Raw genomic sequence first — 26,207 nt, forward strand, 5'->3', positions numbered from 1 at the left:
AAGAGCATAGCAACCATAACAACACATGTATTTTGTGAAAAATCACAATTTTGCAACTCAAAACTTTAAGAGGCATAAAAGTAAAACAGTAAAAGATTTGAAAAAGCTGAATCATACCTGAATAGCCCAATAATTTGTGAACATTTTAAAATTTGAATGGTTGTTCTAGGTGAAAATATGAGGAAGTAGTTAAGTTTCAAAAACAAGCAAATTTTAGCAGAATTGCTGAAGTTTCCCATTCATTTCAATGGGACAAATTAAAGGAAAAAAGCTTAATATTTTAAAAAGTATAATAGTTAAAAATAGCAAAAGTCATAGCGCACATTAGCAGAAGAAGCAGAATAGTTTAAAATTTGAACGGTGAAAATCGGCTGAAAATTGTGGAAGTAGTTAAGTGCCAAAAAGTGTACGGAAGCAACTAGAATAAAGTATAAAGAATAAAGAGAAACAGGAACTCAATAGTGTGGATGCTTAAAGCATCCACACAACTAGAAAAATTTGCATTTCCTGCGAAAATGCAGTGTGGATGCTTAAAGCTGAAGCTGTATGCAAAAAGTAGCTGAAAAAGCTGAAAAGTTGCAGAAATTGTAAAAACTTTGCAGAAGCAAAGGAACTTTGCTAAAATGGAATAACTTAGCAGAACTGCAATCACTTAGAGGAAACTGTAAAGCTGAAGCTGTCTGCTGAAAATAGTTGAAAATAGCTGAAGAAGCTGAAGAAATCAAAGTCAGTGTTTAAAAAGTTGTTGAAATTTTAATAACTTTGCAGAAGAACATCAAGTTAGCAAAAATGTAATAACTTAGCAGAAATGCAATAACTTAGAAGAAACATAACAATTCAGCAGAAATGTTGTAGTTTACCAGAAGCTACAACTTAGCAGAAATGTAATAATTGATTAAAAAATTAATAACTTGGCAGAAATATTACAACTTACCAGAACTGCTATAATTTTGCAGAAATGTAATTATTAGGAAAAAAATTTATACAGATAACAGCTGAAAACGATGAAGTAACCTCAAAGTTACTTGTTTAACTGTGAAAAATGACCAGAAACATTAGAAAAGAAAGAAAACCAATTCAATTCAATTTATATAGCAAGAAATCACAACAAAAGTCACCTTAAGGCGCTTCATAGATACAGAGAAAAACCCAACAATCATATGACATATGACCCCTATGAGCAAGCACTTTGGCGACAGTGGGAAGGAAAAACTCCCTTTTAACAGGAAGAAACCTCCAGCAGAACCAGGCTCAGGGAGGGGCGGCCATCTGCTGCGACCGGTTGGGGTGAGAGAAGGAAGACAGGAATACCAGCCAGCAGATAAACTGATGTGAAACAAAACCAAGGTAAAATTGCAGAATTTACACAGTTGGTGAAATGTAAAAATGGCAACATAAAAACCCCAAACAAACAAACAAAAAAAACCAAACAACATTTAGTTAATAAATGCACAAGATGATTCGATGATAAATATGGTACCAATCTACAAAATACTGTCGAAATGAAGTCCACATTGTGATATATTTCAGGTGTGGAGAGTCACACAGCTAAATAATCGATGTGCATATTTAAAGAATCAAATAAAGAACATTGTTGTGGAATAAATTACAGTGAATAATAATCACTGCCCTGCGTTAGAGAGTGACTTATGATGAGGTATTAATTGGCTTAACTTTACCTCTAACAGCTTTTCAGATAGTGCTGTGACCAGGGTGAAATCCATCATAAAGTAACTGTAAACAGTAGAACCATTAGCATGAATGTTATGGTTCTACCCTGATCAAAACTCAAGTCTGCTGTTTGACCTGATATAAAATGATAAAGAGGAACACATATAAATGACCTTTATGAACTTTTCAAAATGACTTTATATGTCTGACCCATTATCTATATATATTAGAGCAGATGTGGAAAACCACTGTTAGACCTACTCTATACTAACACAAACACAGTCAAAAATTCATTGCTAGTGTGACATGTGGTCCTTTTTGCCTTTGACCAATGATATGCTGGTTACTTGGACCAGTTTAGTATTTGCTGTCACAGAGGAATGTTAACCATAAATCCAAAAGACAAAACTGAAAAAATATGTTAATTGCAAACATGTTTTTGCTTAGTAAGAGGATTGAAATTACATGGAAACTGTCACCTTAAAGCCTCATTGTAAATATCATCACAAACAGATGTTTTCCACACAGTTAACAAAGCTCCACCACATCCAATCACTGCATATAAATCTAAAAGAAAACAACAACAAATAAAATGTAATTAACACAAGTGAAGTCTAAGGAGCTTGGAAAGAAAAGCGTCTGGACTTCTTTGAGTTCCTTGAAGACGTTTCACCTCTCATCCGAGAAGCTTCTTCAGTTCTAAGGGTCAATGGTGGAGAGTCCCAGATTTAAACCCAGTGGGAGTTTCCCCCCAAAGAGGGACAAAGAACCCCCTGATGATCCTCTACCTAATCACATGAGCCAAGGTGTGAAAGTGGGTGTGGGTCCCAATCAGCCAGGGTTTCGGGTGAGCTCATTGTGAAACCTGGCCCCACCCTATCATGTGATTTCCCGAGGTCAGGAAATCACCCACGCCCACTCCCAGGATGTGAGTGGACGTTACGGTGTCTGGGGAGGGAACTCAAAACTGGATTATAGATGGCAGACAGTTGGTGTCATAAACCACCGCCTCTGTTTAAAGATGGTCGCTCACAGTGGACGTAAATGGCTTCTTTCACTCCTCCATCTGTCCAAAATGTGAACATTGGCATCCTCAAAGACTGACCTTTGTCCTTTAGATGCAGATGAACTGCTGAGTCTTGTCCCGTGGAGGTGGCTCTTCTATGTTGTGCCATGTGCTTGTGAAGTGGCTGTTTGGTCTCTCCGATGTAGAAGTCTGGGCATTCCTCGCTGCACTGTACAGCGTACACCACATTGTTAAGTTTGTGTTTAGGAGTTTTGTCTTTCGGGTGAACCAGTTTCTGTCTGAGTGTGTTACTGGGTCTGAAGTACACTGGGATGTCGTATTTGGAGAAAACTCTCCTGAGTTTTTCTGATACACCGGCTACATAGGGGATGACAATGTTGTTGTGTCTGTCTTTCTTATCCTCCCTCGCTGGTGTCTGATGTTCTTTTCTGTGAAGCTGGAATGCAGGCACACTGGACGAGCTTATTCTAAAAAATACAGAAAAAGGAACATTTTATTTGTGTTAAGGCCTAAAAACTACAAATAAGTTATACAATGAACAATATTGAAATACCTTATAGGTGCTGCAGGCCATATAACCAGAATCCAGAGCAATCTCACACTCACATGATGGTGAGGAAAGACATGAGCTCTGCAGTGAGGTTTGAATGTCTCAGTTGGAACACTGAAGAACTCAGAAGACAGCAATACCTGCACAGAGAGACAGAGTAGAAAAAGCATAGATTTGTAATCCATAATGTGAATTAAAACTCAAAAAGTGTCAACAAGTATAATCATTTGAGTGTGGAATTATTTATGCAATAAACAGGATTTAAATTAATTAATTGAATTAAAAACACTGACATTTTTTTTTTAAATCAAAGATAAAGAATCATACCGCTCTCTGCTCTGAGGATCACTGAGCATCTCTGACAGGAAATACAGTTTCCTCAGTATGAGTCATCATTGATGGTCTCAGAGGTGTGTAGTGTGGCAGCATGATGATGGTCTCCAGATCAGGCAGGAGGTCAGGTGATGGGTGTGTCATCTTCTCCATTGAAGACACACTGGTATGGCAGTTCATAACACAGCAGTCTCTGTGTGGCATGTAGTTATCTGTGCAGTCCAGCACTGATGGATCAAGTTTGGCTCAGCAGTTCATGAAGATGGTGTTAAGATGTTGTTGTTTCAGCTGAGGATGGTGAAGTTTGAAGGTTTTGCCACAAAGGAGACTGTGCCGTGTCTGAAAAAATATATCTACAAAACAAGTGCTTTTAACACCACCCACCCAGCTCAGCCCCCAAGTGTCTATGTAATGCTGGTATGGGGTGTCGGTTACTAAGTCTAATTAGTACATAGGGGATGACAATGTTGTTGCATCTGTCTTTCTTATCCTCCCTCGCTGGTATCTGATGTTCTTTTCTGTGCATCTTTGCTGACTTTATAAACGCCCAATTAGGATAGCCACATGTTTTAAGTGCTTCCTTTACATGTGTGTGTTCCTTCTTTTTCCCTTCAGGCTTAGAGGGAACATGTTCTGCCCGGGGGGGGGGGATGTGTCCTAATTACTCCAAGTTTGTGTTCCAGAGGGTGATGGAAGTCAAAGAGGAGGTACTGGTCCGTGTGTGTGGGCTTCCGGTAAACTTCGATGTTGAGTTTGCCGTTCTCTTCAATGTGCACAGCGCAGTCCAGGAAAAGCAAACAGTCGTCCTTTGTGTCTTCCCTGGTGAACTTGATGTTTTTATCCACGGCGTTAATGTGCGCAGTGAAGGATTCCACTTCTTGCCTTTTGATTTTGACCCAGGTGTCGTCTACATATCTCTACCAGTGGCTGGGTACTCTTCCTTTGAAAGAGCCAAGAGCCTTCCTTTCCACTTCCTCCATGTAAAGGTTGGCTACAACAGGTGACACAGGGGAACCCATGGCACAGCCATGTTTTTGTCTGTAGAAACCCTCGTTGTATTTGAAATATGTAGTGGTGAGGCAGAGGTCTAACAGTGTGCACATCTGATCGGGTGTGAAGTTGGTCCTGTCTTCCAAGGAGCTGTCTTCTTGCAGTCGTTTTCTGACAGTCTCCACTGCCTCTGTAGTGGGTATGCAAGTGAAGAGAGAGACTACATCAAAGGACATCATGAGAACCTTCACAGACATGACACAAGGGAAGACTTTTGATTTAATAACTAAGCTTAAAACAAGTGTTACCTTTGAATATTTGTGGGAAAAATCTGATGCTACCCGAAGAATACAAAGCCACACTGGAAATGATGACAGGCTTGCAGCCCTCTGTCTTCCTGGAGTGAGGTGCCCGATCAGTAGAAGTGAATTGACAGAAGTCAGTGTCTGTAAGAGTGGCCAAACACTGATACTCTGTCCACTTGCGTAGAGTCTAAGAAGCTGGAATGCAGGCACACTGGACGAGCTTGTTCTAAAAAATACAGAAAAAGGAACATTTTTTTTGTCTGTAGAAACCCTAAAAACTACAAATAAGTTATACAATGAACAATGTTGAAATACCTTATAGGTGCTGCGGGCCACATAACCAGAATCCAGAGCAATCTCACACTCACATGATGGTGAGGAAAGACATGAGCTCTGCAATGAGGTTTGAAGGCCTCAGTTGGGACACGGAAGAACTCAGAAGACAGCAATACCTGCACAGAGAGACAGAGTAGAAAAAGCATAGATTTGTAATCCATAATGTGAATTAAAACTCAAAAAGTGTCAACAAGTATAATCATTTGAGTGTGGAATTATTTATGCAATAAACAGGATTTTAATTAATTAATTGAATTAAAAACACTGACATTTTTTTTTATCAAAGATAAAGAATGATACCTCTCTCTGCTCTGAGGATCACTGAGCATCTCTGACAGGAAATACAGTTTCCTCAGTATGAGTCATCATTGATGGTCTCAGAGGTGTGTAGTGTGGTAGCATGATGATGGTCTCCAGATCAGGCAGGAGGTCAGGTGATGGGTGTGTCATCTTCTCCATTGAAGACACACTGGTATGGCAGTTCATAAAACAGCAGTCTCCTTGTGGCATGTAGTTATCTGTGCAGTCCAGCACTGATGGATCAGGTTTGGCTCAGCAGTTCATGAAGATGGTGTCTGAAAAAATATATCTAACAAAACACGTGCTTATAACACCACCCACCCAGCTCAGCCCCCAAGTGTCTATGTAATGCTGGTATGGGGTGTCAGTTACTAAGTCTAATTAGTGCATCAGAAAGCGGGGGCTACACCTAAAGCCCACACTTTTTGATGTCTTTGTTTATTAGCAGCTTTTTCCAGCTGCTCAGAGAATTCTGACTTGGCCTTTATCCACCCAAACCCAAACCCACCCGGATAAAGGCCAAGTCAAACTCACACACCATACCAGCATTACATAGACACTTGGGGGCTGATCTGGGTGGGTGGTGTTAAACTGTAGTCGGGAACTTTCAGAAAACTATCCATTTACTTCTAAATCAGTTTTTATACATATTCTGTAAGCTGTACTAATGTTTTTCTCTACATAATGTATCATTATAGACATCTCTGGTAGCCTAAAGATAGTTTATAACTTTTGACATTTTTTACCTGTAAAACATGATAAGCAAAAACTCATTCATCACAAAAACTTTTGATTCTACAAAAGCTACTATAATCAAGAAAATATAATTGTCTGTATTTATTCATGTGACCCATAATAAATACCTGCATTTATGTGGGATTTATTTATTTACTATTTCATATTTTCAAGCCCTTGGAGGGGAAGATCTCGTTTGTTGAGCTACATACGTCACAGTAAAAAGATTTAGTCATTTAAAACATGAGAATAAAAGAAATGATGTTGGTTTAATAAATGTTGCAGCACATTTCAGATCAGAGGTGCATGATAGCAGATGTTCTCTGCTCTGCATGAAGTTCAGCAATGATTTGGTGAAATGATTAATAACATTGCAATAAGAAAGGGTCTTCTTACAGACAGAGTAGGGAAGACAATTTTTTCAATGAAAAATATTTTTCATGCTCTACAATCAGTAAACTCTGTAACAAACATGATCTGTAATTGTTTCAAAACTCACCAGACGACTTCATGATTGGCTCGAGGACAGGACACAAAACACAGGGTTGTGGTAACTGTAATATGATCTCAGAACACCTGAATATAGACATTTCTGTGGCTGAGAAATAAAAATGAGGTCAAGCAGGGTGTTCTTGTCTGTAGTGCCAGAAGTGATCAGCTGTGAATACCCTCTCGACTGAAACTGCTCCAGAATCTGTTTTCTTCCACTCTGCAACTGGTTCTCATTAAAATCTCCACACACAATTATTGGGTGACAGTCCATTATTTCAAGTGAATCTAAAAGACTTACCAGGTTTTGCATGAATGGTGTCAAACTGTAGTCAGGGGGTCTGTACACAACAGCAATGAGTGCAGGGAATGGAGCCTGAACCTTCAACACTAAAAACTCAAGATCAGTGACATTATGTAGATACTGTTTTACCTGAACCTGAAAATGATTCCTCAAATACACAACAACTCCCCCACCACTTCTGCTGGCCATGTGAGGAAAGTTTGTGTAGGACACATGTCTGTTGCGTTTGAACATGGTGTAGCCATCCAAATGAAGACTGTCTGCAACAAAGGAGCCTTGAAGGTGAGACTCAGTGAGACACAAAACATCTGCTAAACACATTTCATGATGACTCTTGATGTCACTGATGTGAGATGGCAAACCCTCTGTATTGTGATGGATCAGTGTAAGAGTGTCAAGTCTGCTGGCTGTTTCTCTGACCTGAAGAAGAGGCATCATTTCCTCAACACTGGCTTGTCTCATGGTTTGGAGTGCTGCAGTTACCTCGGGATTGGCGTAAATCTTTTTCTCATCCAAGTCCTGCAAATAGAGTCCACTGAGAGACGTCACCCTGCTGAGAGCAACGTAAGCCATACCTGGTTCAAAAATGTTCTTCATTGAAACTACAGCTGTCTGTGTTGTAAGACCCTGAGTTTTGTGAATTGTGCAAGCGAATGCTAGCTTTACAGGAAACTGTCTGCGTACTGCTCCTTTAAACTTCAGACTCTCCTCTGCTCTCTCAATGTAAACCAGATCATCAGAAGCTGCATTAGCACTGCGGTTGTGTCTCATAGGCTGCCGGTTGTCCATCCTGAGCCCCAGTTTAATTATGTGTCCATCATTTTCAGATCTCACCACCTTTACCAGTATACCAAAAGCACCGTTGACCAAACCGTTTAGTGTGTCCAAGTTTCTGGTCAGCATGACTCGAGCTCCTTCAGCAACATTCAGAGTGTCAGGTAAATCATTTCTCCCACCTGTAAATGGTTTGTCTCTTCGTTCCATTCTGCCTGTACATTTATCCTTCTGGAAATCGTCTGCATTGATGATTATGATGTTTGAATGAAGCTTCTTCAGGGTATCTGTGTTGTGGGATTCCACATTCTTGTTGGTGGCATAAATGTGTAAGACCTCAGTTGGACATTCTTCTGGTGCAGTCACAGCCTGTGACAACAAATCTCTGTCGCACTGAGAAAGCTCATCTGTCTTTTCTTTGACTCTAATCCTGTTCAGCATCTCTGCAAAGGCCACATCATCTTTCTGACGCATGATCTCGGTTAGAGTGATCATCTGAAAATGTTCCTGCCATAGGTCAATCTGTTCTGGATCGTAAACACAGAGAGGTTTAGACTGTCGCACTGGTGGCAGCTGGTAAAAATCTCCAACAGCTAAAACTGACATTCCACCAAAAGGTCTCTGAGTGCCTTTGATTTGTTTCAGTCTTGCATCCACATAAGCAAAAAGGGGTTTTGAAACCATTGAAATCTCATCAATAACAATAATTTCAGCATTCATCAGCTCAGATCTGACTTCATCCAGTTGGTTACCAAGTCCTTGAATGGGTGGTTTCAGACTCCTGGGTAGTTTCAGTAGAGAATGTAATGTAGAGCCATTGATAGAAAAAGCTGCTGTACCGGTAAATGAAGTCAGTAAAACAGTTGGATTTGATATGTCAGCTTCTTCTGCATTAGCAGGCAGTCTGCTCAGGATCTTTGATGCTTCAGAGTGAATACACTTAATCAGATGTGACTTTCCAGTTCCTGCACCACCATTGATATAGAAGAAAAATGGATCTGGGTTCAAACCACAAACTCGCTGAATACACCAGTCTCTTATGGCATAGAACACGCAGGCCTGCTTCTGGTTCAGATTCTGATACATTACACGTACCACGGCTGGATCTACTGCAGGTTGTTCTCTGATGGCTCTGATCTCTGTTACAGCATCAGACTGACGACTGTAGTCGGGGACATTCTCCTGTTCGTTCTCATCATCAGAATGTCTCTCAGGAAGATTCTCATCACATTGCAGCCTCACAACTTCAGATTCAGGAGCAAGATTACACCATTCATCAATCACAACATCCCTATTTTGTTCAAACTCTTCCAGTGCACTCTCAATATCCTCAGAGTTCTTCTCATACTTGTCTTTATTTCTTTTCACAACCCTTTTCACAGACTCACTGTGGTCTGAACATGGAAGTCGTACAAAACCTGAGTTGTAGAAGGACTGATAGGTTTGGAACCCTTGTGGTTTCAGTTCCTGCTCTGATCTGTGTGGAAGGTAAAGTCTCAACAGTCGACCATAATATTGCTCAGGATCTTTTTCCTGTGAACAGTGGTAATATCTGATTATAGCTGGTTTATCATTCTTTCGCCTTTGTACAAATCCAAGCTGGTTTAGAAGAGGAAGCACATCTTTTCCTTCATTTGGACCACTCACCAACCTGCACAAGGCAGCAAAATCAGCCAGTGACATTTCCTCATATTCTGGGGTCTCAGGTCTGCATTTGTATTTATCACTCAAACTTGTCATCCAAATATTACAACTGTCGTGTGTTGTGCTTTCCAGGAAGCTCATGGGCCGACTCATTTTTACTGGGTTATCATCTGTTGGTACAAATACAACACTGCGGGAACATTTTTTCATTTTTAGGCCACAGACTCGAGTCACACACTCCTGTGCGCTGATTTCTCTCTTTTTTGAGTAAGCCTGCATCACAGCTCTCATTTCATCACACTCATTGACGGTGTTCTTATCAGAGTTGTCAATAACTGTCTTCAGGTATTCAGAGAGGCCAGATTCTTTCTTTGTTATATATTTACAGAGGTATTCTATACATGAATAGGCATTCAAAATGAATGAGACATCTAAATTAGAGTTCCAGGCTTCAAGCAGGTCTGGGTTGTAATTGTTGATCCAACACTCATTTGGGTCACGTTTCAGAATCAGAGCTGTTTTCTTGTTTATGTCTTGGAGGCATTGTTCATACTCATTCATTGTTAAGTTGCATCGTGACAGAATCTGCTCTATGGTGAGGGAAGCAGCTTCAGGTTCCTTCAGCAGGTTCAACAAAGGTCTGAGTTTGGCTTTTGCAGCTTCAGTGTCTGAATCCTCATCCTGTCTCACAATCATTGTTCTTGTGGCTGGTGGTTTGGGAAACCCAAATCTACAACCAGAGTTCACACTCTTAAAGCATGTCTTTGTGTGGTTTTTGCTGTGCTTTTGTAGCTCAGTGACTTTTTTGTGCAGTTCAGGTTGTTTTTCTGGATCAGGGAGTTGAGCTGAGATGTATCTGTCAACAAAGTCACAGACAGTTTGGTCGTCATCCACATCTGCTTCTACCTTTTCTCGAATCCACAGCAACATGTGTATATGCGGACTACCTCTGTGCTGGAACTCAACTCTGTAAAAGTAATCAATGATCTCACCAAGGGGCTGTGCAGGAGAAAAAAGCAAATCTCTGAACAAAGCCTCAACACGTTTATCAAACATTCGCATGGTGGTTACTGGATTTGATCTTAGAATTTCACACTTTTCTGACCAGTCCAGGGCTTCAAAATCAACCTCTTCACCTTGCTGTCTCTTTATTGCTTGAATCACTTCAGGCCATCTCATCTCAGCAGCAGAGAAAGTGACAAAGAACTGAGGTGTTCCTATTTGGCGAACCATGCTGAATAGATCTCTGGTAGTTTTCTGCCAGTAAGCTGGAGTTCCTCTGAGTGGCTGCATAAATCTGATTGCATCTTTATTTCTTACCAGCTTCTCTACTTCTGTCTTACTTTGTAACATTCCTGATGTGATTTTGCGTCCATCTTTGGTCATAGTTTTACCTTTCCTTAGCTGTATCGTCATACTGGAATTAGCCAAGTGTATTTCAGTGACAAACTGTGAGAAAAACAGGTAATTTGTGTCTTTAGCAAATCTTGCATCAATGTTGAAAAGCCTTGATTTGAAGTAAGCACTTGGTGTGAGTTTAAGAAGTCTCTTTTCATCCAGTGTATTCTGACCAGTAGGAAACTGCACAGGAAATGCCATGGCTTCCAAATGAGGAGTTCTGAAGAAGCTAACAGGATTGTTTCTTTCTGCAGGAGCCACACAATATGTGTTATCAGTGAAACAGAGAATCTCTTCTGAAATGTCTACAGGCTGCAGACAACTTTCTAGAGCAAAACCTCCATTGTTCAAATCACTTTCTGGTTCATCTGGATTTTGTTCCTCTGGTTGTTCATCACAGGATTGCATATTAATATCTTGGTCACTTTGAGACTCACTTTCACACAAAAGGGCATCTTTTTCATAGTTGTCAATTTCCATTAAATCTGCTTCATTATAATCATCACTTGCCATGCTGGCTTCATCACTGCTGTCATCATCAGGTAACGTTGGATCACAAAGCAATGCATCATCTCTGATAATAATATCTGTGTACTGTGGATGAATTTGTTTCAGTTTACGCAGAGCTTGAATGAGTTTAGACCAGGTGACAGTCTGGAACAGCTGATGGCCTTTGTAGCACAGTCGTCTTTTCAGCTTTATCCTCATGATCTGTGATTGGCTTCTGATCCTCGGTAAACTGTCAACTGTTTGTTGGACCTCAGATGGTACACACACCACATTACCACGTATGAGTCTCTGTCTCCCCTTTGGAAGAGGAATAATCTTAGCAAATGGTATGCATTTGGCAATCAGATGTCTCTCCAGAATGTTGAGATCACAAAGTTCAGCTGGAATATCCTGCAGTTCTAAACCATTAACAGCGGCAAGCCTGGGCATGCATCCACTTTTGAGGGAACTGTGACATGTGTGACAGATATACTCTTTTTTTCTCTCAACAGGAAAGCTGCAGTGATCATGACATGCTTCATCACACACATGAACAAATTTATCAGTTAGGCACTGATGAGCTACAGTCTGGTGTTTTGAGTAATTTTCTCTTTTGCAGATTTTCACCTGATTAGGAAAAGAAGCTTTTAGACAAACAGTACAAACATAAGATGGTGCTGACTTAATGTTTGATCTGAAACGAGATATGGCCTCATTCATTAAAGTGTTCTCTGGATGACACTGTAAACTCTCAGCTGGTCGATGCATCTGGCGATATTTCCGTTTTATATTCATTGCACATCTGATATTATGCATCTGTCTGAAAGAAAAACCGTTCCAATATTTTACTCTCATTCGTTCTCTCATATTGTCCTTGTGTTGTTGCTGAAATTGTTTTTCTTCTCCATACCGCTTTGTCATATAAGATCGTTTTTTCTGTTTAAAATCTTCGCTTTTTTTATATAGGTTATATACATATGACCTCATGTAAGCTTTATGTTTCTCTCTGAATCCAGCACAAGTTCTGTATATTCTTCTTATACGCTCTTTCTGCTTTTCTCTGAATATGGGATTGTCTTTATATGTCCTTATGACACATTCTCTTTTTCTCTCTCTAATTTTAGCACTTTCCCTATACATCTTTCTTAAATGTTCTCTCTGTTTCTCCTTATAGGTAGCATTTAATTTATACAATTCATTTTTGTACATGCTCTTTTTCTGTCTGTGATCAGGATCATTACACTTCTTAGTTGAGTTTTTTTTCTTTGTCTTGAAGCTTTCATCAAACCTGTACATCTGCCTTTCTTTCTTCTTCTGATTTTCCTTTCTCTGTGGTACTTTTTCTTGGGCTAATAATCTTCTCCTTATTTTTCTCCTTTGCTGTTTATTATATTTCAGCAGTTTATCTGAGAGTTCCTCTGTTATATTAGTTAAACAGTAGGCAGTGTTTGAATCATTCTGAGGAACAGAATCTGATGTTACCTGCGTTTCTCTCACAGAGGATGCAGATGTTTCTTTTTCTAAATACTCAGAAGGAAGATGGTTGTTTTCAGTAGCAGCTGTCTCATTTGAATAATCCACTCTGGATGATGTCACTTCAGTCGTTAAAGTGTCTCTCACAGTCTTCCGTGTCTGGTCAGTAGATCTTTGGGAGTTTATTTCATGAACGGCTTCATTTAAAGCTGGTGCTGTAACAGTTGTAGCTGTTTGTCTGTATTCGGTGGTTTGATTAGCATCTCTTTGGTCAGCAGCGTTTTCACTGTGAAACTCGATGGGCTGTAGCTCATAAGTGCAGCTTGGTGCGATGCTGAACATTCTGTACAAACGTTTGATCCTGTCAATCATGTCATTAAGACGTGTGAATTTCAACATAACTGCAGTTCCACCACTTACACTTAGCGACAATGGCATACCAGTAGACTTACGTGGGTGAGGATCAAAATATGCATATTCACCTGAAGTCAGCCTGCTAACAGCGATGACTGTTCCTCCCATGACTAGCAAAGCATAGCGAACGTCTGAAGCCAAACACTGTAATCCCTGTTCAAGGCTCGGAAAGTGATCTGTACCATCAAATGTGCCGTAATGAGCAAACTGAGACATGTCGACTTGATACTCGTGTGTGCGGCTGGTAACAACTGAGGGAAGTTCATCGCAGGCTAGAAACACACTGTTCACAAACCTCAGTCTTGCATCTGAATAGACGGCATGGCCTTTGTCCAACACACGGTTTAGATCTGCTCTGGTAATAAATTCATCCTCGTGTAAGAATGACAGGAAAACCAAGCTGTTAGCCATGCATTGCTGATTCCGGTACTTTCCATATCTAGGAGCGGCCTGGCTTCGGGAAGCACAGACGCTACTCACTCGTGGACTTTCACTGTTTGTAACCTGTACATGAGACTGTCCTGGAGCTTGTCCATCATGCTGTGTTTGTACAGTTAGCTGGGGTTTAGTCTGGATTACCTGCATAACTTCAGGCTCTGGGACAGACACTGAGGGAACACTTCTCTTTACCACATCTGCATAAGACACTGTGGCTGTCTGAACACTGCTCTGCACTTCTGTGCTGGGAAAAGCTGAAACACACACCTTTACCTGCTCACTGCTCTGAGAAACATTCACCTGTTCTTTCTGCTTTTGCCATCTAAGCTTCTGGGACTGCGACCTTTGACTTTTTCTTGGCATTTTGCTGAAGTACAATCTGGAACTTATATGTGGTTATACACAAATATAAACAAAACTGAACCTTGAAACACAGAAAAACTTATAACTCCTTAAGTTACTGTTAAATCTGAGAAATGTACTATTATACTATAAAATGTTTTTATGAATATATGAATAGATGTTAAAAAGCTGATTTGTACTCCAAACTCAAAATAAAGGAAATTCAAAGTTCTCTGGAAACAATTTGGTCCGTTTTATTGTACCTCTTTTAGAAACGGGGTTTCTTCAGCTGGATGTTCTGCAGCAGTCAGGAAACAGGAAGTCTGGGTCCTCAGGCACTTCTCGATGACAATACTGACTGAATACTTACACTGAGTGACAAAATGGGTTTGTCCTTAAATAATAATACTATAAACTTGCAGTCAAATGTTATAGCCAATGAAACAGACTAACAGACTGGATCTGATTTATTATTTATCTGAATGTATGTATTACAAAATAACCAGATTATCTTATTACAAATAAACTTATAAAAAGGTGATATTTTATACAATTGATCAAAGTAACCCAAACTAGCAGTCCAAACTAAAGTCTAATGCAAAATTAAAATGACAAATGTAGGGCTGTGTAAGTAGTTTCTACTATAAGTTCTACTGTACTGTAATTCTACTACTGTATATTCAACTTGTAATTTAAAGCAAAATGACTGAATGTGAGAGAGCTTAATGACAGGAAAGAAAGAGCAGTGAGAGCAGAGATCTCTCAGAATTCTGTAACAGATAGATCAAGTTCTGGTAACTTGGATTTCTGAAAATTGGATTCTGAAAGGATTCTCAAAACTTGGATTCTCAAATTAGATAGAGCAGTAGAGATAGAGGGATACAAGATGGAATGGCTTTCAAATTAGATAGAGCGGTAGAGATAGAGGGATACAAGATAGAATGGCTTTCAAATTAGATAGAGCGGTAGGGATAGAGGGATACAAGATAGAATGGCTTTCAAATTAGATAGAGCAGTAGGGATAGAGGGATACAAGATAGAATGGCTTTCAAATTAGATAGAGCAGTAGGGATAGAGGGATACAAGATAGAATGGCTTTCAAATTAGATAGAGTTGGGAGAGTGATAGGATAGACAGAATTGCTTATAATGATAGAGAGAGAGAGGATCTTCTGCAGCAGGTCACCTGTAAGACACAAAAGGCATGGAATTAGTCATATTTCCAACATGCTTGGATTTACCATATTCTTCAGACTATATGGCACACCTAAAATCCTGTCATTATCTCAAAAACATACAATGTGCCTAGTGTATCAATTCTGGTTATGCTTACTGACCTCAAACGGGATTTCTGTGGTACACAGCGCTCAAATTCTGTCAAATATTTTAGTAAGACTTCGTAAGCTACAAAGCTGCGCTGCTTGATGTATTGTCAGAGCATTATGGCTACCATAGTCAGGACCCTCGCAGAGTAATTCGTACGGTGCTTCAACATAACATTATGGTGTGTGTACAAGGACCTGGCACGTGCTAAGAGACATGCTTAAGAAGCAGATTTCAAACTGATCAACCCATGAAGAGTTTGATGGATTTGTGGATGAGGAATGAACTGAAAAAGTGAGTGTATTGTTCTGTATTTTATGTGTTACAACTGAACAGTGTTGAGAGTTGTTTGTGAATGACTTGAATAAAGTTTGACTTATCTGACTGTTTGTTTGGCTTAATCTGCCTTAAAAACAGGCTTGTTTATTGACATTATGCCTTATAATCTCAAAAATACAATACATGTAGGGCTTTAAATACTAAAGACTTCTATAGTAAATTATTGGACTGAACAGAATGACAATGTTTAACAAATGATGGTGGAACTGTTATAAGGACATTTTTACATTCTATTAAAACAATAAACTAAGTCTATAAACTCAAACTAAGACGTGCTGCTACAGTAACTTACTGTAAATATTAAATGGTCCAACAAAACCAACACACTGAGGTTACAGCAGACAGTTTCAGGTCACTCTGTATGAATTTTGGCAAAATGAGAAATTTGGAGACAGCTAGTTTCTACACAGCAGTTTCTACATATTTCAGTCACATTTGGGGCATGTTTGATACACAGCAATAAGCACTACACTAAATCTATAATAAACTTATCATAGCTGATATAAAGGCCTAATTAGCAAAATTTAGTATGATGATCATTTCTTTGTAGATCATTTCATGATAAAAAGAACAGAAGTGAGTGCTGTATCTGAGCTGTTGCATGTAAGATCTTTGCTGGAGATTCCCACATTTCTTAAACAAACAAACAAACAAACATGACTTTCAGACACAGTTCATCTTTTGTAAATTAGGGCAGGATTATTTTCAAAAAACAGCCTTGATAAAAATATCAGGCCACTATAAAATGTCTTATGTTTATATCCCACCTATATTTTGCAAGTCATTATGACAAATTACAAAAAGCAGTTTTTAGGCAGTGATTTAAGGGAAGAAGCTTTTGAAATCCACAATGCCCTACCACCAGTGGTCTCAAACTCTGGTCCTTAAGGCCTGGTGTCCAGAAACTTTTCTATGTGTCCCTGTTGCAACACACCTGAATAACATTAGTAGGTCATTAGCAAAACTCTACAGAACGTGACTGCATGCTGAGGTGGTAATTCAGCCATTTGATTCATGTTATAGCAGCTCATGAGTGAATGAACATGATGCAATGAAAGTACTTTTAGAAGTACATTTTTCCAAACACTTAAATTACTTAAATTTGAACAGTCTTCGGGGATGCCACTTCAACACAGTCAAATTCTATACTCTCACTAATGACCTACAAATGTTATTCAGGTGTTTTGTAACAGGGACACGTGAAAAAGCTTCAGGACACCGGCCCTTGAAGAGTGGAGTTTGAGACCCCTGCCCTATGTGAATATTTAATTGTCCCTAAACTGCTAGTCGTGAGCTGCTCTAATGTGAAACAAACACATATAGTTCTGTAAAGGTTTACAAAGAGATTTCTAAGGATCTGGAGACCCCATAAAACAAAAACGCTCCCAGATATTGTAGCTGAACAGGCAAAAACAAGTTGCCTAATAATATCTCGATGATAACCAAGAGCTGTGCTGACTAACTGCACTAAACTGAATCATCTATAGTGAGAGAAAAACACCAGCATTAAAGTCAAACATGGTGCTGTTACTGTGATGTCCCAGAGTTCCTTTACTACTTCAGGACCTACATCAACTCATCAGGTCCTGGGCTTAAGTTTAATCACACTTAGGATCTGAAGCACACAAGCAAGTCCAATTGAATGAATGAAACAAAACACTTGGTGTAAACGAATCAGTCTGGACTTTAATGAAATTAAGATACTTGGTATGACTTGAAAACCCTATCCATCCATCCATCCATCCATTCGCTTCCGCTTATCCTTTTCAGGGGGCACTGGAGCCTATCCCACCTGTCATAGGGCGAGAGGCAGGGTACACCCTGGACAGGTCGCCAGTCTGTCGCAGGGCCAACACACAGGGACAGACAACCATTCGCACTCACATTCATTCGCAGATACACACCTAGTGACAATTTGGATTATTCAATTAACCTATCCCCACAAGCTGCATGTCTTTGGACGGTGGGAGGAAGCCGGAGTACCCGGAGGGAACCCACGCAAACACCGGGAGAACATGCAAACTCCACACAGAAAGACCCCGGCCTGATGTTGGAATTAAACTCAGGACCTTCTTGCTGTGCGGCAACAGTGCTAACCACCGTGGTACTTGGTATGACTTGAAAACCCTATATTGGGCCTTAATTAAGACTTTTTTCTTTTCTTTTTTTGCCTGTCCTGTTTGGATCTAATTAAGACAATTCTGAAATGATAGTGGACCAAAATCAACCAGTGATGTAAACCAGTCATTACCAGTTACTGTAAATGCTTGATGGTAATTGTTGCTATCAGGGCATCCACAGCTGGGTATTAGAGACCAATATGTTTTTACATTAGACCAGGTTGTTCTGGTTCAAAAATGAAATCATCACTTTAAAACTGCTTTTTGTATTTATCCAGGTCATCCTTGTTAGATGATTTGAAACATGTGAAAAAAAGCATAAACAAAATAAATCTGCAAGGAAGAAAGACCTTTCTCAGCACTGTACTGCAGACAAAACCTATACTTACCAGACTTGCGACGATCAGATCAGTATCCTAGAGAAAGGAAACAACACATCAGATCACTGTTTAATGACTTACACTGTTGAACCTCTTCACACACAATCCAATTTACTGTGACATGAAATAACTAGTAAGATCCTCAATTTCTTCAAGCCTTTATGAACTCACTGTAGTCTAAAGAGGACAAACTTTAGTTACAGAGTCTCACATGACGATAACATGTGTAATAAAGGCATGCATACTACAGAAGTGCAAAGAAGAGGCACCAATATTTGTTGGTACAGATTATGGCTTTTTAGCTCCATCATTTTCTATCACAAGACAGTGCTTAATAAAGTGTGAAAAAACCACAACTGTTAGAATCAACGGAAAACCTCATTAGGTTTTAGTTCTGATCTGAATATGTAAATCCTAAAATACATGTAAATTCTGACATGTTATAGTAACAACAGTGGCACGCCATTTTTGCAATTAATTTCTTAAAAATTATAATAAAAAGTCCTTCCATTGTACCTGTTGGCAGGAATCTTTTTGTATTTTGCAATATTTCCCTTTTATATATAATTTTCAAACACATTGTATCAAGCAACTTATTAAGAAACTGATTTAAACTTAGTGTACATAAATTACACACAGGCTTTAACATACACAACATTGCCTACTCACAACTCTGGTTCTCTTAGTCTTTTATTATTGCTTAAATGTTTAACGTACCACTTCTGTTCACTCAGGCAAAAATACTTCTATAGTGGTCTGACTTTAATGTAATACATAAGCAGAATATGAGTGAAGATATAAATCAACAACTGTGGTGCTCTTAAGTGTTTAAGCTACCACTTACACTAACTCACCTAAAATGCGTTCATAGTTATGTCTGCTAGGTAAATCCATAAACAAACGGAGAACATGAACAACTGTATAAAAACAGTTGTTTGTGTTCAAACATAAAAATCAGACACAAATGGCCTGTTAAACTTCAGGGACAGTCAGAGGTCATGTGTGGGGCCTTTGCTGCTACAAGGTATAAATTCTGACCATTTGTTTTTGCCCATCAGTAAATGGTAATGTCACAAAAACCAAACTACGTTAGGTAAGTTGCTAAACATGTTACACAGTGACAATGTCATATTACTGCAGTTACAATTGCTGCTTACTTACCAGCAAAGGCAAAACCGAAGTTCTGTTTCACTCTGTAACAAAAGAACAAAAATACAGAATCAGACAACTGAAATCAGCATCAGAGTCAATACTGCATCACAATCTGTAGTGGGGAAAAAAATCTGTTAAATTCTTTGTTTACAACAGCTTTACTATAAACACCCCATCTTCTCTTTCTGCACCTTATTAAAGATTTCTGTCTTTATTAAGGTGATGTGTCGTTTTATCCATCTGCAATTCCACAGAAATTCCTCATGAACGTAAAGCTCTAATACTTTGGTGCTATTACATAACACAGCAGATACCACAAGCAATGATTTGCTCGCACTGCACACTTGATCAAATGATAACATCACAGTTTCAAAGCGTGCAACAATCACAAATAATACTTGATACTATAAATGCTTGATGGTAGTTCTTCATATCAGGGCTTCCACAGCTGGGTATTAGAGACCAGCATGTTCTCACATTAGAACAGATAGCTCTGGTTTGGTTTTCTCTGCTTCATACGTGAAATCATCACTTTAAAATGCTTTTTTGTATTTATTCATATCATCCCTGTTAGATGAAACATGTGACAAAAAAGCATGAACAAAATGAATCTGCAAGGAAGAAAGACTTTTCCCAGCACTGTACCTCAGAATAAATGAACTCACTTTAGTCTAAAGAGGGCAAAATTTAATTGCAGAGTCTCAAATGGCCTTAACATGTGTAATAAAAACAATAATTACTACAGAAATGCTTTGATAAGCCTTTAAAATTAGACATAAATGGCCTATTAAACTTCAGGGACATTTTTAGGGACACTCAGAGATCTAGTGGGGGCGGGGGGGGGGGGGCTTTACTGCTTATAAATCCTAAATGTGTTTTTGCCCATGAGCAAATGGCAAGATATCACAAAAAGCCAAACTATTGTATGTAAATTGCTAAAAATGTTACACAATCCCAATTTCATATTGCTTCAGTTACAATCACTGTTTACTTACCAGCAAAGGCAAAACCAAGCTTTATTTCACTCTGTGTAACAAAAGACAAAGAACAAAAATACAGGATCAGAAAACTCAAATCAGCATCAATACTGCATCACTCTCTGTTGTCAAAAAGATTCACTAAACTTCTTTGTTTACTACAGCTGGAATACAAACAACAACTCTCCTCTGTTTTCTTTGGTCTACATCTCATTTAAGATTGCAAAACACTCATACATGAAAAACTGCACGACATATTTTTAAGGCTTTAATATTTGAGGTGGTCTGCATTCAAATTCTACTTCCTAAAATATTACCAACTGCACATAGTATCAAAGTAAATATGCTGTAGTTTTAAAATAAATATCTATGTACCATACTAATAATAATATACTGCCATATTTTATTTATGTGAAGGTGGGCTGTTGTTTATTTCATTAATTTCCCACAAAGTGAGAATTTAAACTGTGCTGCAGATTTAGGTTGGCACAAACAAGCCTTTGTTAAACAGTTCTTAAAAATTAAAGTCTACATATTAGGAGTTCTTATTATTCTTGGGCTATGTCCACACGTACACAGGTACTTTTGAAAATGGAGATTTTTCTATGCGTTTGCACCTTTCGTCCACACTTAAACGGCGTTTTCGGTCACTGAAAAACTAAAAACGCTTGCCAGAATATTTTCGAAAACTCCGTTTTTGCATTTATGTGTGGACAGGGAAACGGAGAAAACGCAGCGCCTTTTTTGACGTCACACTGTGCGCCACGTTATTGTTTCGGTGAAATGCATTTCTACAATACGGTTACTGTTAATTGTTCTCTCTGCAGTGTTTAAATGCTTACATATGCGCACACAGTTACTGTCCCCCCACAGATATGACTCGGTTCTGCTTCTATGCCCGATCTTTGTTTACCATTTCCCACCGAGGCTTCTAGACTTCTGATTGGCCAACATTTCTACACGGTTAGGAATATAGCGCCACCTGCTGCTTTGGCATGTTCCTAGCAGCGTTCTCCTTCATTTCTGCATTTATGTGTGGACGGGATTGTTTTTTAAAACAGAAACGGAAAATCTTCGTTTTCAAAAATACCCGTGTATGTGGGGACATAGCCTATGTTTAATCCTCAGTTTCTCCCCCCCTCCTTTGTCTTAATTAACCCACAAGACCTGCACACACGTGACTCTTTTTCTCCCGTGTTCGGTCAGAGGCGGTAAAATGGCTCCTTTGATCTTGCCGACAGCTGACACTGAATCTAAGATGGCGGTTCGTTAAAAACTTTACAGCATAAAGAATGAGGCTGTTTTAACCAACTGATTTGTGAAGAGAACTAACTGCACCTTATGTAACAGACTGACAAACACACCAAATGTAATTAATAAAACAACACAATAACCGTGGTTCACAGTCAAATTTTCATTTCACACTGGGCTCAAAGGAGCGCTAGGCATTAGCATCGGGTTGTTAGCTCATCAAACACTCCTTTTACATACAAAAATGACAAAGTTTCACTAAGAAAAAGCAACCACCGTGTTACTCTAATATGAGTTATACCTCGGTTGGCTTTATAAATCACTAAAAGAACTCGTTAAATCGCACAAACAGACTATAAACATTTAGGAGAGAAGAGGAGAAGCAGAGCAGCAGCACTCACCCAGAGCGGACTCAGCGAAGTGTGCGGAAAGGCGGATGTCCGGCAGTCAGGTAAAAGATGAGGCGTTCATGGGTAATAGGAAATTCCAGTATTACACACAATGGGCATTGTAAACATCAAAAATGTAGGTGATTTTAAATATTCTATACAATATTTATTTGCTACAGAAAAAACTCGCAGAACTTTAAATCTATAACTTGAATAAATATTATTAGAAGGCTCTACTCCTGAACACCAACACCAAAGAGCTGAGTTCACCAGACCTGAAAAAAAAAACAACAACAACCAGTCCAGGACAGTCAGTCTGCAAAGATGTTTTAAAGACAAATATATATATATAAACATTATCCATTAAGGATTCCCCTCAAAACAAATGACTATAATTTCCTAACCGTAAGGGCTAGAACGGTCACTGCACCGTTTTGTTCAGAAGAGATGGGGGAATCTTCAAGTGTTGACAATTTATCATTAAAATGTGAATTTAAATGAAAAAAATCGGCAAAAAAATATAACAGCCACACAATCACAAAAATGGACACATAAGGAAACACACATGCACAGAGAGACACACACAAGATCCAATTCAGTCAACCAGTCTAAATATATTGATTTTGAATCTTACAATGAGATCATCCCATTAAAAGGCGCGCGATCTCTCTCTCTCTCTCTCTCTCTCTCTCTCTCTCTCTCTCTCTCTCACACGGAGAGAGAAGTAAGTTTCTAGGTCAGCCTGGGAGCTGCCGAATTTGAATCCACCAATCAGAGAGCCTGTGCACTTTTTCCCTCCAAAACAGGTGCATCTATTTACACACGCAGCACAGAGAGGCACAGGATTATTGCAGTCTATTTCTCATAGTGAGGACTCCCCTCAAACAAATGACCATAATTTCCTAACTGTAGGGGCTAGAACAGTCATTCTTACACCGTTTTGATCAGAAGAGATGGGGGAATCTTCCAGTGTTGACAATTTATCATGAAAATGTGAATTTTTAGAGATATATGACATGGATGACTTATTGACTTAGAAGCCACGAATTCCCCAATATGCAAATTTGAATGCCTGAGGCCACATATATGATTGGCTGCCTGGGAAGCCGTGCAGGCCCTGATTTGTGAATTTGAATTCCTCAGCCCTGATATGATTGGCTGGCTTAGAAGCCATGAAGGCCCCAATATGCAAATTTGAATGCCTCAGGACACATATATGATTGGCTGGGAAGCCGTGCAGGCCCTGATTTGAAAATTTGAATTTCTCAGTCCTCACAGAGGATTGGCTGCCTGGGGACCTGGCAGAAATATATAGAAATACTATGATTAAGCATAAATACTACATTTAGTAGAAATACTATGTTTTAGCACAAATACTATAAAAAGCAGAAATACTATAATTTAGCAGAAATACTATATTAAGCACAAATCCTATAAAAAGCAGAAATACTATATTAGGCACAAATCCTATAAAAAGCAGAAATACTATATTAGGCACAAATAGTATAAAAAGCAGAAATACTATAATTTAGCAGAAATACTATGTTAGGCACAAATCCTATAAAAAGAACAAATACTATAATTTAGCAGAAATACTATATTAGGCACAAATCTTATGAAAAGCAGAAATAGTATGATTTAGCAGAAATACTGTATTTAGCACAAGTACCGAAAAGTACCAGAAATACTATGATTTAGCCGAATAGTAATAACTTACAAAATTACAAATATGGAGGCATATTGAAACACAAATGCACAGAAGGACACACAAACACAGGCTCTAATCCAGTCAACCAGTCTAACTATATTGAATTTAAATCCTACAATGACATGCTGCCAAATAAGGGCAGGGTCCTCTCTCTCCCACTAAACACACACACACACACACACACACACACACACACACACACACACACAGACACACACAGAGGGAGAGAGCTGCCGAATTTAAATCCACCAATCAGAGTGGCTGTTTACATTTTCCCGCCAAAACAGGTGCATCTTTTTACACACGCAGCACAGAGAGGCACAGGATTATTGCAGCCTATTTCTCATAGTGAGGACTCCCCACAAACAAATGACCATAATTTCCTAACCGTAGGGGCTAGAACGGTCATTCTTAAACCGTTTTGTTCAGAAGAGATGGGGGAATCTTCCAGTGTTAACAATTTATCATTAAAATGTGAATTTTTAGAGATATACGACATGGATGACTTGTTGACTTAGAAGCCACGAATTCCCCAATATGCAAATTTGAATGCCTGAGGCCACATATATGATTGGCTGGCTGGGAAGCCGTGCAGGCCCTGATTTGTGGATTTGAATTCCTCAGCCCTCAGATATGATTGGCTGGCTTAGAAGCCATGAAGGCCCCAATATGCAAATTTGAATGCCTCAGGACACATATATGATTGGCTGGGAAACCGTGCAGGCCCTGATTTGAAAATTTGAATGTCTAAGTCCTCACAGAGGATTGGCTGCCTGGGGACCTGGCAGAAATATATAGAAATACTATGATTAAGCATAAATACTACATTTAGTAGAAATACTATGTTTTAGCACAAAGACTATAAAAAGCAGAAATACTATAATTTAGCAGAAATACTATATTAAGCACAAATCCTATAATAAGCAGAAATACTATATTAGGCACAAATCCTATAAAAAGCAGAAATAGTATGATTAAGCATAAATACTACATTTAGTAGAAATACTATGTTTTAGCACAAATAGTATAAAAAGCAGAAATATTATAATTTAGCACAAATAGTATAAAAAGCAGAAATATTATAATTTAGCACAAATAGTATAAAAAGCATAAATACTACATTTAGTAGAAATACTATGTTTTAGCACAAATACTATAAAAAGCAGAAATACTATAATTTAGTAGAAATACTATATTAAGCACAAATCCTATAAAAAGCAGAAATACTATATTAGGCACAAATCCTATAAAAAGCAGAAATACTATATTAGGCACAAATCCTATGAAAAGCAGAAATAGTATTATTTAGCAGAATAGTAATAACTTACAAAATTACAAATATGGAGGCATATTGGAACACAAATGCACAGAGGGACACACAAACACAGGCTCTAATCCAGTCAACCAGTCTAACTATATTCAATTTAAATCCTACAATGACATGCTGCCAAATAAGGGCAGGGTCCTCTCTCTCCCACTAAACACACACACACACACACACACACACACACAGACACACACACACAGAGGGAGAGAGCTGCCGAATTTAAATCCACCAATCAGAGTGGCTGTTTACGTTTTCCCGCCAAAACAGGTGCATCTTTTTACACACGCAGGACAGAGAGGCACAGGATTATTGCAGCCTATTTCTCATAGTGAGGACTCCCCTCAAACAAATGACCATAATTTCCTAACCGTAGGGGCTAGAGCGGTCATTCTTACACCGTTTTGTTCAGAAGAGATGGGGGAATCTTCCAGTGTTAACAATTTATCATTAAAATATGAATTATTAAAGATATTTGACTTCTAATGCACCATAACTGAGCAGAGCGAAGCAAAAACTGTCTTGACTTGCCCTCAAACAACGCTTTCTAACTCTAAATCTATTTGGAGTATCGATATCATTCTTTCACCGTAAGAGACAGCAGGCTTTGGTGAACAGTCATAGAAATTTTCAGGTCTCTGTGGAAATCCAACAAAAAGTTATGACGAGAGAAAAAAGTGCTTCATTTCCACAGTTTGAAATCTGAAGAAATCTGAGCGAAGGACAAATTTCCTACCCTCAAACAAGTCCAACTCATTTCAGAACGGTAATAGGTGAGAAAGAAATTCTTGAATTGTGAGCGTCAGGAGTGTCTGAAGATATATGGGGACAAGCCTCATGTCTTAACTTTGCTTCGTTAAGGAGATATGACGATTCGAATATGCCTCTCATTACAGAAATGCAGCGATGATTTTGAACAAGCTCTCCATTCACTTTATATGGAGAGTTTTCTGACATTGTGTTAGTCTGAGGAGATTTGCAAAAATTCTATAAATCCCACAACAATGATAGTGACATTTTCTGAAAGCCAGCAAAAATACCTACGTTTTGATATATAATTTGTGGAAGTTGAGTGAAAATTGAGCAAGTAGCAAACAGTTGTTCGGACATGAAGAGAAGACTGCAAAAGCTTCAGTGTCACACTGGAAGCCAAGAGCATAGCAACCATAACAACGCATGTATTTTGTGAAAAATCACAATTTTGCAACTCAAAACTTTAAGAGGCATAAAAGT

The 26,207-nt window shown here is 38.8% G+C and overlaps 1 protein-coding gene and 1 long non-coding RNA gene across 4 annotated transcripts; both read right to left on the bottom strand.

Annotated features, from left to right (window-relative positions):
* Window positions 1–733: 733 nt before the first annotated feature.
* Window positions 734–11,810, bottom strand: LOC147328538 (uncharacterized). Its single transcript, XM_086296981.1, has 6 exons — window positions 5,513–11,810; window positions 5,192–5,328; window positions 4,880–5,102; window positions 3,576–4,761; window positions 3,252–3,388; window positions 734–3,165 (listed from the first exon to the last, which is right to left on the bottom strand). Exon 1 carries the CDS (start codon window positions 11,793–11,795, stop codon window positions 6,756–6,758), a length of 5,040 nt encoding a protein of 1,679 aa, XP_086153107.1. The 5' UTR covers window positions 11,796–11,810; the 3' UTR covers window positions 734–3,165; window positions 3,252–3,388; window positions 3,576–4,761; window positions 4,880–5,102; window positions 5,192–5,328; window positions 5,513–6,755.
* A 1,916-nt stretch (window positions 11,811–13,726) lies between these two features.
* Window positions 13,727–21,199, bottom strand: LOC147328539 (uncharacterized). Of its 3 annotated transcripts, none has more exons than XR_015129960.1 (5): window positions 20,321–20,621; window positions 19,335–19,366; window positions 18,183–18,209; window positions 14,276–15,197; window positions 13,727–14,055 (listed from the first exon to the last, which is right to left on the bottom strand). It is a non-coding gene; the product is annotated as an uncharacterized LOC147328539 (long non-coding RNA). The 3 variants fall into 3 exon arrangements; XR_015129959.1 differs by lacking the exon at window positions 13,727–14,055 and adding an exon at window positions 21,145–21,199 and having other exon boundaries at window positions 14,073–15,197; window positions 20,321–20,351; XR_015129958.1 differs by lacking the exon at window positions 13,727–14,055 and having other exon boundaries at window positions 14,074–15,197; window positions 20,321–20,626.
* Between the last annotated feature and the right edge of the window lie 5,008 nt (window positions 21,200–26,207).

This window comes from Aulonocara sp. 'chitande type north' Nkhata Bay, linkage group LG6, assembly GCF_057382095.1.
Source record: "Aulonocara sp. 'chitande type north' Nkhata Bay isolate Kocher_YH1m ecotype deep benthic linkage group LG6, A_spYH_male_GT1.1, whole genome shotgun sequence".
NCBI classification, from domain to species: Eukaryota; Metazoa; Chordata; class Actinopteri; order Cichliformes; family Cichlidae; genus Aulonocara; species Aulonocara sp. 'chitande type north' Nkhata Bay.

Bases quoted from the DNA above. Each gene is read 5' to 3' on its own strand.
- LOC147328538 (XM_086296981.1), bottom strand. From the start codon at position 11,795: ATGCCCAGGCTTGCCGCTGTTAATGGTTTAGAACTGCAGGATATTCCA.